Source organism: Falco cherrug, chromosome 4 (assembly GCF_023634085.1).
Source record: "Falco cherrug isolate bFalChe1 chromosome 4, bFalChe1.pri, whole genome shotgun sequence".
NCBI lineage: Eukaryota > Metazoa > Chordata > Aves > Falconiformes > Falconidae > Falco > Falco cherrug.
In genome coordinates, this window is record NC_073700.1 from 31,871,719 (window position 1) to 31,885,318 (window position 13,600).

The following is a 13,600-nucleotide window of genomic DNA, read 5'->3' on the forward strand; positions in this document are numbered from 1 at the left end:
CAGATAAATCTTTGCATTTGGAAAAATACTCGTTACTGAAGGCGTCTTGATAAAGCTCTGTCCAATTCCAGCAACGGTGTAACTCTGAATAGTGGCATTGAAGCAATTTCAGACATCTGACAGTTCAATTAAGATCAGTGGCCCCATTAATAATTTAATTTGAAAGTGTACCCAAAACCAAAGATGATGTTTCAAAGCTACCTCTGATTTGCGTGCTCGTATTTTAATGTAAATCAAAGAAAATCTTGTTTGTAGGCCCCTTCCATGGCTTTGAAATTTTTACTCTGAATACTCTGGCCCTCTCTTGGGCTGGAAATTGTGGTTGCTTTAAAACAGAAACAATGCGGAGGTTTTCAATGAATTTCCTTGGTGTTTCTAGTACACAGCTTCTAGTACTAGCAGATCTCAGAAACAGAGTCAGGTAAAAATCGTTTAAACCCATAAGAAACCCACTTAAGTTTGTTTTAATTTCAGGTAACAGAGAAAAGCCTATCAGTGTTGCATTCCTCAAAAATCAGCCTCTGTTTTGTATTTATTGTTCCATTTAATTACTGTGTGTTTTCCCACAATTTAATAGCAAGGTATGATTCCATGTCTGAGCTTTTCTGTGCCACTCTGCTGTAGCATCTCTGCAGCACAGTCTTGAACGGGTTTGTACTCCTATCTCCTCTGAAATAAAGAACTATTGTTATCCCATTTTAGGCGAGACCGAGGCATGGAGAAATGACTGTGCAAGGTCACACAGCAAGGCTATGGCAGAACCAGGGATAGGACTCAGATCTGAGTGCTCATCCAGTGCCCTAAATCACACGACCATCTTCCCTTTCCAAGAATGAATCCTTGCACCCTTAGAGCTAAATACTGAAAAGATTGAGGGTAAGTTGTTTTGCCTAATTATTGTGCATTGGATACATGATCAAAAATCACTGCCATATCGTCAGAGAATGTAGTGACTGATGAAAACCCAGCTTTCTGCCCTTGAAATTATGTAGCCTTTTATACTGTCATGAGCTAGTAATTTCCTGCATCTCTAAGGAGGCAATCCTTTGTGACTTACAGTGAAAATTATGCACACAGAATGAATCAAGACTCCGATTTTATGGCAATTCCCAAAAATTCAGTAGACAATTTCATTGTACTTCCCTTTCATTCATTCCTTTTATGGTGTGGGTAATGTTTCCGAAGGGAACTGTTTTCATCATGGGCCCAATCCTGATTTTTTTTTCCCAGGCCCTAACATGGAAAGGCACTTTTAAGAGGCGCCTGTGTTTGCCCTTCTTCAGACTAGTGCCTAAGCATGCTCATAACTTTGGACAAACATCCCATTGACCCCAGGCAAATGGAGCAGAGTTGATGCTTTATTACTTTTTTAAAGTAGGGTGTGCCTCCCTGACACAAGATCCCAGTTGTGGGGTAGGGGTCTTTGTGCTTTTAGAGTGTTGCAGTATGTTGTAAGCAACCCCAAAGATGAAGTAACAGGACTAGAATATACAACTAGAAAAACAGCTGGGAGAATTCCACACTCTTCTACTCCTGTGGAGGTTGCCATTTTGAAATACGTATTTGTCCTGGCGTGGGTGGATTCAGCACTGCAACTGCTAATGCCAGTGAGCCCATTTAAGATCATCTGTTGGGGCACATCAAAGAATATAATGTGAAAATTCACAGTCATACCCATAACAGACAGATGAGAGAGCAAATTTCATGTGAAATTTGGCAACTTCTGGTTTTGTGAAAAAAGAAAAGGAATTAGAAGAGACAGTGAACAAGGTCAGAAGGTTGATCATTCATTTTTCAGTTGTGGAATGTTACCTGTCCCTTTAATCATTCTAATTATTTGCTGCATCAGGCTAAATTATATGCTGAAGTAGCTCAGAATCAGTACAACATGTAAAACATTATGGCTGGTTCTCGTTGAACTGCTGCCTATTATCATGGCATATGACTGTGAGGTGGGACCTGCAATCACAGCTGTAAATCAAAGAACAAGTCATAGGTTAGGTACTGTTTTCCTTAGATATTGTCTCTAAGTTTGTTTTCTGTATGCTGGTCTCTTGAGTGACGTTTGGTGAGCTTTTCAGTTAGGTGTAAAGTCACAAAGACATGGTTCCCAACCTGAAACTAAGAAAGTGCTAATTCTTAGTCTTGTTCATAATCAATAGATGAAATCCTGGCAACATCCTGGTGATAGAATTTCTGTCACTGAAGGTTTCAGCATCACATTCTTCCAGTGTTGCTTCTTCCTCTAGAGGGGAATCCAGTCATCATTATTGTATTTGACTTATTACCAGACCATCAAATCTGACTTGGTTTGAGCTTTTAGCATCTAAAAATTTCTGTTTGTGATACTTGTGCATGCCAAGTGTCTTCCAGGGTCTTAGATAATACACAAAGAAAGGCTGACTTGTGTGCTTCAACAGAAAAGAAATCCACATACGAAGGCTGGAGTGGTCCCTCCAGCAGGGAAATAAGGAGCCAAATTTGTAACAAGTGTTGCACACTCATCTTGCCAAGATCAGACTGGTTGTTTTGGCCTCTTCCTACTATCTTTGATCTTGTTTAATAAGGGCAACTTGTTTTACTGTCCATGTTTGAAATTGAGAGTAGGTGTTAAGATCAGGTAGGCAAAACCCAGAAGCACCCAGAGATGCAGTTGAGCCCATAGCACTTGAAATCCCCTGGGGATTTTGAAACATCTTGATTCTTGAAAGCAATCACAAATAAGTAGAAGAAAAGTTTTTTAAACACTTCTGAAAATCTCACCCTGGTTTATCTGGCAGGTGAAAAAAGAATTCAGGAAATACAGTACATAGAGTGATCATTCAGTGACAAAATAGGTGTTCATAGAAAATGCTCATGCTTAAATCTTTCAGCAGTTAATGATCATCTTTACAGACCATAATACTTGAATACTTCACTTATCGATACATCAGGGCTTGGGTGAACTTTGAGACGTATGAAAATGGGACACTCCTTAGGCCAATGGTAGCTCTATGATCTAGTAACTGATCAACCAATTACATAATTGGCCAGATCACTAACTTGCATAAATAGATACAACTCCATGAACTTCACTGGAGATGACAGTTACCTGAGAATTGACCCGAAACTCTTGCCACAAAGCAGATAATGGTTTCATATTTTGCTGTTCAGTGTTGTTGTAAAAATAGACTCATTTCCTGGAGCAGTTAAAACAAGAAAATCTGGAAAAGCAATTTCCCACAGAGACTCATCCACACTGGAATTTGCCGAGGTCCCCAGATGTGAACATGTACTGTTAGAAAACATAGAACAGCAACTTTGTTTAGGGAAGGCTCTGACCTGTCAAAAATACTGAGCATTTGTTACCAGACTTTTCCTTGGCAATTAGCGGGTAGAATTACTCATAGAAATTGTTTTGTTTGCTCACAAGGGGAGAAGCAAGACATAAATTCAAGATATCCCTGTTTGACCACAAGAAAGAAGATTGTTCACAGAGGGATTGTTGTTGAAGTGCTGAGTGGCCTCAGGTCCCTTTGGGGATGAACTTAAACTTGTAGACATCAGTGAAGTATCAAGGGCCCTCCAGAATTGCTGGACATCCCTAGCTGTGATTTTTTTCATCAGTCTAAGGGATTTGGGCATCCTGTTTTAATTAATTTTTACAAGACTTTTGAGAAACCTCAGTTGGTGTCAGAATGCTTCTGTCTTTGTTCTGCAGAGAGACTTATTTTGACCCAGGGATGGTACCGTGACTGTTGCCTTCCTTCTCTAGGTAGTAGCACTCAAACCTCAGGTTTGCTTTCTGCTGTTTGGTGTAGAGGTTTCCCAGCAGTGACTTTGCAAGTGTCTGTTGCATGCCCCATTCACTGCTGTGACAGCCTGACATTTCAGATGGGGAGCCCTCGTTACTCCAGCCATGCTTCACCTTTTCTTAGCACTTTGGTTTTACATCTTCTCTATGAAGGCGATGCTGATTTAAGCTGAAGACCAGGGAAGTTTCAACAGGCCAGATTTTCTGCTGTGGGCCCTGTTCTGCTGGAGCCTGTTGCCCAGCTGTGTCAGCTGTATGGGGCCAGAAGAGGAGGGAGAGATGCTGCAGCACTTAAAGAAGCCAAGATACGTGTCCTTGTGCTTAAACGGTCCTGCCTGAAGACACATCTTCCCTGGCTGGCACCAAGCACTGCAGTTTCCTCCTTTCTAATGTTTTCTTGATGCTGACATGTCCCTCATGTGGAGGAAGGTCTCCTGCTGCTTTGTGTGGCTGAGGAGATGTATCTACTTGGCAGCAAGATTCCCATGCAGACTGAGGGCTCTGTGCAAATACACTTGGGCATAAAGACATTTCTTGGTCCAAACTCACCCACAGTAAAGTTAAGCGGCTCAGAGGTTTTCCTGGAGCCAGGAAGCTACTCAAAAACCTGTTCAGGATCTGAATTCCCCTTGACTGCAGTGGCTTTCCACAGCAAAAATGACAGAAGCAATTTATCCCAGACAAAGTGGTTTCTTCAACAGACCATGTAGGGGTCCTGCAGGTTAATGCTCAGCTTGCATACTTTACTGATTGTCACCTATACTGCTTTTAAATCACATTGTCACTATTTATTCAGGGATGTTTCTGGGTTAGCAAGTGCAAATCTTTCCCATTAGTTCCCTGCATTCCCCTAAGTTGTGATTCAGCAAGAGAGTCAGTGGAAAGCTGAATGTGAGGCATGTGAGATGTTTCTTTGAAGTTTCTTGTGCTTAAAGTTAGGCATGAGCTGAGCAGGCTTGCTAAACCGAGTCCCTGAAGAGGCTACGGTGGTAACACAGTGTAAGCTTAGTCTTTTACACATTGTCTGGGGTGATGTTAGTTGCAGAAGCAGTCCTCAGCCTTTCAGTAAACTATTCCATAGTAATGAGGAAAAGCTTTAACTATTCGGTGGCTTTCTACCAGCAAGCTCAGCTACACTAGAAAGCCCACAGCAATGCTTGCCCTCTCTGGGCCTCTAAGGTCTCTTCCTTCCTTATTTTTGTCATTTTTCTTTTCTAAGGCAAGTGAAAAAAAAATCTTAAAATAGTACCTTAGAAAGGTGGGGAATTAAGCAGATCATATCATCTCGATTCCTTTATCTCACTTAATTAAGGAGAATTTTCCTAATAGTGATCTGGTGTTTCCTAAAACAAGTGTACGTGAAGAACACTTTGAGCAACTTCAAAAGAATTTTCAGGCTAGATCAGGAAAAGATAAAACCAGAAGTGGAAACTTCTAATACTTTATAGCTCATTACTTACAGGAAGTGTATTGTTGCATAGGATACTAATGAATTCTGCAGGATGAAGCTTCCAAAAGAAAAAAATGGCACCTTCTTGTATCTTGGGAGAAAGATCTGAGAGCTTTTGCAATTATGATAGATACGCAGTGAATGTGTATGGTCTTATCACCCAGAAAGAGTCCACCTCTGCGAAAAAGCTTTTTAAAGTTTCAGGTGTGTACACTATTGAATTTCTGTAGCAACTTCCTGGTCTAGGTGCGAAAAATGATAAAGGGAATGGTAAAAGTCTGTCTTGTTTTCAGTTGCTCTGTTCTATGCCCTCGAAGGCAGAAACACTGCACTGTGTGTACCTAGCTGCAGGGAGAGCAGCCGGAACACGTTTGAATGACGTAAGGGTGAACACGGTGAAGTTGGTGCTGATGTTCACAGTCAGGTAGTGAGGCCAGCAACGTGAGAATAACAAAATGGATACTCAGATTTACCAGTGACACCTGTCTGGAAGATTAATATTTGACAGACTCTTAATTAACTCAAGAAGTAATCCTAAAATCCTGGTTTTGAACAAGGGCCTGAATCCCAAGTTACTGGATTTACTGTTGATGAGCTGATGCTCTCAGAAATGTTGTGAAACGGGAATATTTCATTTTGTAAAGCACCCAGAGATCTTATGGGTAAGAAGTAACAGTTTCCTACTGTTAAAGAGTTCCCTGGTGTAAGCAGGCCCCTTGATGGTGACTAGAGAGCTGAAGGGTCATGCCTCAGTGTGACCATCCCACCACGGGGGATATGCCCACCTTCCAGCTCTTGTATTTCACTCAGATTGTAAGGCTAGCTTTGCTGTATGTATGAACATACTTTAGGTGGCAAGGCATTTCCATCAGGACTGAAGCACACGGGTAGTGAAGCTTGCACATTTTTTTTGTTATATACAGGCAAGATGTTTAAATACCGAGTTAGCTGCTTTTTGTATCTATAGGCACCCAGATACTTCTAAACTTGTGGTCTTACTGAAAATCAAGAAGTGTTTGCCCTTGTGAAAGTTTCTACTCATGTGTGAAAGTGAGATTTGGACTCCTAAGTCACAAAGATGCTTTTGCAAATGTTGTATCTGTCTTTCTGCTTCTCTATAAATCAACCTGCTTGGCCTGAACTGAATGTTTAAATAATAAACCACTGAAGGACAGTCTCATTTCTTCTTTCTGAGTGTTTCCCTTATGGAGCGCTTGGGGTCACATGGCATCTGCTTTGACCTTAAGGACCTGCTTTCTGGAGGCTTTTTTACAATGCTAACAAACCCCACATTTTAACTAGCTGTTAAATAAGCCCGTCAGTGGTAACTATTCAGGACAGAGATTAGAAGAGTATTCTTACTGGGATACAAGATGGCTCTGTCCATGTGCTGGCCAGGGATGAAGGGCTGGAAAACCGTGTGGTGGAAGAGACTATTAATGTGATTTTCCACAACTTTCCTTGCAGCTGCATTTTTGAGGAGAGAGAGAGAGAGAGATGGCTAGGCTTGCAGTAACATGTTGTGCCGTCATAAATGCTACAGCCACCATCTGTTTCCAGCCCACGACTTGAAAGAAAACTGAGCAGTAATCTCATAATTCACATGAGCATTTTACACTTGTGAACCCTTCCCAACCTTTGTCTAGTAATGAGGGGAGTGCATGGTGCTAAGGTTTGTATTTTTCCTGCACGTATTAGTGTTTATTTGTATGTCTCTCTCTGTTTTGTTGTTTTTGGTTTTTTTTTCCACGGGCCCATAAAAATAATTTCTCTGGGAGGGAAATCAGACCAGTTCTACATCCACAGTCAAAAGAAACATAATAAAGGCAAAATCCCAATTCCATTGACCTTGCTGGCAAAATTCTCTAGGAGGAGGTGCATTTAACATTTCTTGCTGTGTCTGCCTTAGTTACTTGATTAAAACAAAGACAGACATTAGAAAGTGAAGAGGCAGGTTGCTGAACTGCCCTTTCCCTGCAGAAACAGAGCTGCCAGGATAGCCGGACATGCGCATTTTAAACCTGCACCATCAGAAAGGATGGTAATGTTAGGCTGGATTTTAATGAAAACAAATTCTTCTGCTAATCTTCGCTTCGGGCTGGCCCTCCGTGGGATTAAGGATACCACCTGCTGTGCCAAAGACATGCTCAGGTTCGAGGCTGCTGGTGGGTGGGAAGAACAGAAACATCTGAGAGTGACTCTGGTGAGCGATCGCAGTCTGTCCTGTTGCAGTGCCCTCAGGGAAGCCAAAGAGTTGAGATCATTTAGCTGATGGAAATACTGCTCCCCTCCACCCTGCAAAGCAAGGCTAGCATCATTAAGGATTTATTTTTGACTGTTCTGCAAAACCAAGGGCTGCTGTTTCTCTGGGCCTCCTCTCGTCTTTGGACCCAATTTGCACGCCTCCTCCCTAGCACAGCCGAACTGGCTGAATGAACTCCTGCTCTCCTCTGGCCTTAGAAAAAAATTACTTTCATCATCTCGACCAGACTGCAGAGCAGTGTAAGGATGAAAGGGCTTCTCATTTCATATATCCCACTGCTGCTAGAACTATAAATCCTTGATGGACTGAGTTTATAACAAACTGCTACTGCAAGCAAGTGAAATTTATTTTGTGTTGTCATATGTATGGTCAAACTGTCCAAGAAGTTGCCAAAGAACTGAGCTGCTGATGGGCAAGCCATTCAATCTCTTCTCATTTTTATTTAAAAATAATTAATAACTATCAATCAAAGGAACTTATTTTGACATGTGCTACTTGTTGGGTGATCTTCAGTATCTCCAAGATGTGTCCATAAGCGGAAGAAAGCTGCCAGCTGTTGCTGGGTCCAGCAGACATGACATGAAGTTCCACCAAGGAAAGGTTTTTGGGCTCATAGCGCTGAGGACAGGTTAAGGGCCACCTCCTTTTTTAGCACTGCTTGCTGTTCTGCATGTGTTTGGTCAGGTAGCAAGGGTGCACAGAGGCCAGGTCTAGCCACATTGACCTCTGCTTGAATCAGTGACAAAGCTTCATTGACCTGTACACGGCAGTGGTCCTTCTGTCTTGCAGCATGATCAAAGATGGAATGCTGGTGGATCTCTGGGGTCTAGAAAGCTGGCCCATGTCTTTTTTGGTGCCTTGTGATGGTAGATGAGCTAAAAAGAAGATAGGACAAACTCTAATCTGATGGGGTCTGAATCATATATGTTTCTGTATCACTTTTTTTACAGAACAAATAAGCCTGAAAAGTTACCTTATTTTTGTTTTCTACCTAGGCTAATTAATTATAACTGGGAGTGTTGGGAGCTGTTGTATTAAACAGCCTTTCCCTGCTTATTCCTGTCCTGCCAGACTCAATCTCTGCAGCCCCCTCCTCTGTAGTTCATGGCCACATCTGGAGTGTCTGCTCTGCACACGTGCTGGTAGGAGCCCTCTCCCCGCTGGTGCACACGTCGTGGCCTTTGGTGTCCATGGAGTTAGAAGCATCTTTCCTGACGCTTGTTTTTGCGTGAGAGGGAGAGAGAGAGGGGGCATGGGAAGGGCAGTGGCAGGGAAGGCCTCTGACATGAAATTCCCAGGAACAGGATTTGCACATTTTATGACCGTTCAGATGGAAATGCAATAGAGCTGAATTATTCTTCCTTAATCCTGCTTTCTCCTTTTCCTCCCAGCAGCCTCCTCCCCTCAAGCTTAGGTAATACAGAAGCTTATAAACAAATCCCACTGCATGAAAAATAGCATGGGGGGGGGGGAGGCGGGAAGGACCTGGGTTAGGGCTGTGATGGATAGACAGGTGGAAGGCAGGCACCAGAAGGGAGGATGAATGGTAAAAGCCTTTGATGGAAACACTAAAGAGCTATTGAAAATCCAAAGGGTGGGGGGAGGGAGAAGAAAGAATAGCAGGAGGAGGGAAAGCAAGGGAGCCGTGCCCCCTTCCCCCCCCCCCCCCCCCCCCCGCCCTCTTTCTCAGGATGTTGAAAGTATTTGTCCTTCGTTACAAAATGATTGAACTGCCGCCAGGCCAGGCCACCCTTCCAGCCATTGCACTGGGAAACTGGCACTTCTGAAAGCTGCGTCACCTCTCAAATTTTATAGCTTTCCCTTTTTGTGGGAGTTTTTGTGCTGTGCGACTTGCAGGATTGTTTTCAGATTTGCTGCGTATCAAAGAAACTATATTTTGTTGCTCTGACAAACACAGAATCCAGGTAATGAAAGTAAGAATTAAAAAATAAAGGCCCATTTTTATCAGAATACCCAGCTGTCTGCCTTTTATTGAGTTAAAATTTCATGCATTTGGTATTCATGGTGTTGCATTAATATTCATTTGGTTTATATCTAGTGCTTTTTGAAGGAGGAATTTCGTCCTGTAAATAAAGCTTCAACTTTACTAATGTCTGTGTGCGCAAAAGCAATGCCTGTTCTTCACAGTCAAGAGTAGTGAGGGTGTTTCTGTTACATCATAATTAAAATGTTTTTTGCATCAGGTGATTGCAGACAGCAGTGTGGAAAAGATAATCCTTCCCCTTTTCAGAATGGTCCCTGAAGTTCTGCGATGTCTTTGTCCTGTGAGATCTGCAGATGAGAAGAACTATTGAAGACCTGCGTACGAGACTGTTACTGCTGCCAGAGGCTGTATTTATATGTGTATGTATTTATATAAGCCTGATGCTTGGGAAGGACTGAATCCATGTGTATTCTTAAGAATTAGATCTGGGTGTCTGTGGATGCATCCTTCACCCAGGCTCTTGTTAACCAGGGGAGGATGCAGGACCATGGTGTCTGCCTGGTGCCACACGTGCCATCGCTGGCAGAGAGGAGGATGAGCTTGCGGTGCCCTGGCCAGGCGGTGCCCTGGCCAGGTGGTGAGCGGGGTCCTGGCCATCCCCTGGGCAGGAGCCTGCTCTCTGTGCTGGGCGGCTGTATGTCCTCCCTTCCTCGCCCTCAATGCAGCCCTCCAAGTAAACAGTGCAGACAGTCAGCTGTCTGTTGCCTCCAAGATAAGATCCTGGGATTAGGTCTCTGAGGGCTGGCTGTGCCGTATAATTAAAACAGGCCTAGGAGAGCAGAGAGGCAATATGCAGCCCATACACATGAATGCTGAGGGGGCTGCGCTTGCTGACATATCCACTGCAGCTGAAAGCAAATCTCTCCACTAACATAACTGCAATAGCACTTTCCACGTAAACATCTTCAGTGCCTGGTTACATTCCTCAATGTTTGCAGTGCCCCGAGAGAGGTAACGCTGCCTTTATCCCCGCTTCCAAAAGAAGAGAAAGGGTAAGTGATTAGCTCAAGGTTAGATGGTGAGTTGCTGGAGATGGTGCTTCGGTCTCCTGCCTTCAAAGGAATTTGCTGCGGTGACCAAAGCAAACAGCCCCTGCTGTTCCCAAGGCGGACCGTGGCGTGTCATTTGCACTTTGTATCTGAGATGCTGTGTCTGGGAAGGTATCGCTGTCCTTGCAAACTAACTTCTAGTTCTTGAGCGTGGGTGAACGCTTGTCGTCGTGCCAGGATGACACAAAGTCTAGAAATTATGGTGGCAATTTAGGTCATGGTATAACAGGGGAAAAAATGCTGCCTCAGAAGTGTCCCTGTCTAGTGTCACTGCTAGTGATTATTTAGCTGCAGGACATGGCTGTGGCAAAGATCAGGTTGTAGCTGATATGAATCATGCCTTGAAATAACACTTTCTTTCTTACATTGTGAAAATTGTAGAGGTATGGGAAGTGAAGGAAAATGGGATTTCCCTGGAGGTTAAAGATTTTCCTTTAATCAGCTTTCATAATGTTAATTAAATGTTTGGAACAATGGCTCGGCCATGGGATCCGCCCGCTCTTGCATAACTATCTCACAATACCGTTTTCACTTTCATGTTTATTTGCCAGCATGATTCAAAGCCAGAGCTGAGCAAGACTCCTGCACCAAGGAGCTACTTGGGTTTTGGGAAAACTCACCTCCCTCTCTTACCTGTCCAAGAGAGATAAGGCCCAAACTCTCCCCTCCTGAGAAGGAGCAGCCTGGAGGGATCACAGCACTCCGTCTGTCATCATTACCCCATCTGCAAATGGGGCTAATAAAAACTTACTGGAATTTTGAGACTGGAACATAGAGATACATACCCACCCACAGGGGGAAATGGGTGTGTTTATAGAGATCGGTACATGGATAGATGTATTCCGGGTAGGTAAGATATATTAGTGCCACTTGCTCCCTGAATTTTCACTCCTTCTGTAGCGTAATTGCTGTGTGCCCACGGGAGCCATCGTTTCTGGTCCTTTGAGCAACGGGCTTAATATAACCCAGGCTTGTATCACACGCACGGAGCGCTCAGGGGAAGAGAAAATTCAGGGAACGGTTCACAGGCAGGGGGTGACATTGATTACCCCAGGGACCGCACACCATGGGAGTGGGAGCTGTGCTAGGTGTATTTCCACATCCCAGGAGGTCCTCTCCGTGCCAGACTGGGATGTCTCTCCTGGTGGTCTGAGATGTGTCAGTATGTCCCAGAGGTGGTCCAGTGGTGTGTTCAGAGCACCCACCAGCCACACACGTGCAGATACATACAGAGCCACAGCCTGGCCACCCTTCTTCAAGTTAGAAAAGACTTTTTTTCAAAAATAAGGCATTCAAATTTACAAATGTCAGACACTACCAGGGGAAAAAAAAAAAAAAAAAAAAAAAAAAGAACTTATTATAGTTTAGGTCAAAGTGTTATCTAGCCCAAGATTTTTAAATATGTGCAAAATGCAGTTTCTGCAGAAGGACCATTAATCAGCTGCTGGGAGAACTGCCTTTTTTAAGCTGCAAAGATGAAAACAAAAAGCTGTGAGTGCTGGGGCAGCTCCATTTTCCCATTGTATGGATAGTGGGTCTCAGTGCAGGAGGGCACCTATATCTGTGCAGGCTCTTGCTTCCCTAGCAACATGTTAACATCTTCGCAAAAGCTGTTTAAATACACCGAGCCACTTGCCACGCAAGCTCTACATGGCAGTTTCCCTGTTGACACATGCTTTTGTCTGCTCAGAGGAGGTGCTCTGTAAACATAAATGTTAGACGGTTTTTATGTTACTTATTTCTGATTCATTGGTTCTAAATTAGTAGCTCAGAGGCACATACCTTTTGTACAGGCAGGGAAGGGATTGCGTCTCTTCTCCCCACCTTTGGAAACTTTGACCTGCTAAGATCACAAACTGTAGGAAATCTCGGAGGCGAAGTCCCAGGTACCGCCAGCAGTAAAAGCCCAGAGTAAACAGATTAGGTGTGTTTGAAAGACGTTTTAAGGGAGCTTGGACTATCTAGCTCAGTTTCCATATACCACAGGCAAGATTATTTTCAAGACTGATTTTGATAGCTTGAAGGCTTCTTCCTTAATATAGGAACTGGCTGTGTAAATAATATACATATACTTTTTCTGTTTGGCAGTGTAGGACATGAGGAATTGAAACTTCTTCTCCACACCCGTTTGATTAGCACAGGAGTGGCAGGAGGAATTCTTTCTCTCTTAGTCATTCTGGGCAACCTTTGAGCCCAGCTTTTCCACCCTGTTCCCATTAAGCAGCCTCAGAAACCATGCGAGCGAGCCCCTGGCCGGCTGGGAGCTGTCAGCTGCCCGAAAAACCTTGGTCAGCTCTTCTGTGATAAATCTATGGTGAGGTGTGTGATGCGTGGGGTATCAGCCCCATATCCCACACGGTTCCTGTCCCAGAAGGGGTGAAATGAATTTAAAAATTGGAGTACAAAAGGGAAAACCCATTTCTTGAACTTTAAAGTCACTTTATGGAGCAATCAAGGGTATTGGGGTTGGGTTTTACTCATCTTTAACCAAGGGCTGCTGCCTGTAGGCTTTACCACCCTTTCGCAGGAGTGGGGTGGCAAAGCCCTAAAGCTGAGCTGTTTCCTCCTGGATCCTCCCTTGCAGATGGCAAAGGACATTGTTGATTTCCACACGAAAGAAATGCAGAATCCTGTCTGCACATTTTGGGCTGAGGCAAATGAAAATTTTGTTGTCAGTCTGGCTTGGCATCACCTTTCATTCTTTTCTGTTTTGTCTCTCTGTGAATCATCTCTCCATTTCACTTCTTTTTTGTTTGTTCCATAATTGCTGGCTTAACCTGGAGGCACGAGGCTTCCTTGTGGAAACATCACCACGCTGTCAGTCAGCGAAGGAGAGGTGGTACAGCTGGTACAGTCCTTCCTCCCTCTCAGGAGTGAGTGAATCATCCCTTGAATATGCAATATCATCCAGGACAGGAGCCAGGATCCTCAACAGGCACATGAATTCCACCATCTCTGGAAACATTATTTCCACATTTTGGGCAGACTAAGAGACAGCAAGTAAATAAGCAAGCTGTGGCATTTGCAATCTCTGTAGTTT

General features: G+C 43.7%; 1 protein-coding gene across 2 annotated transcripts in view; it reads left to right on the top strand.

The window, feature by feature from the left end:
- The window catches only part of PDGFA (platelet derived growth factor subunit A), a 37,024-nt gene extending 27,003 nt beyond the window's left edge, over positions 1 to 10,021 (top strand). The window contains exons 6-7 of one of the 2 annotated variants that reach the window (XM_055709210.1): positions 703 to 876; positions 9,758 to 10,021. In XM_055709210.1, coding sequence (XP_055565185.1) covers positions 703 to 836 — 134 coding nt within the window. In that variant the 3' untranslated portion in view covers positions 837 to 876; positions 9,758 to 10,021. Of the gene's footprint in view, positions 1 to 702; positions 877 to 6,710; positions 9,478 to 9,757 lie in introns of those variants that run through there. The other variant, XM_055709208.1, reaches the window with a different exon arrangement.
- Positions 10,022 to 13,600: the final 3,579 nt, after the last annotated feature.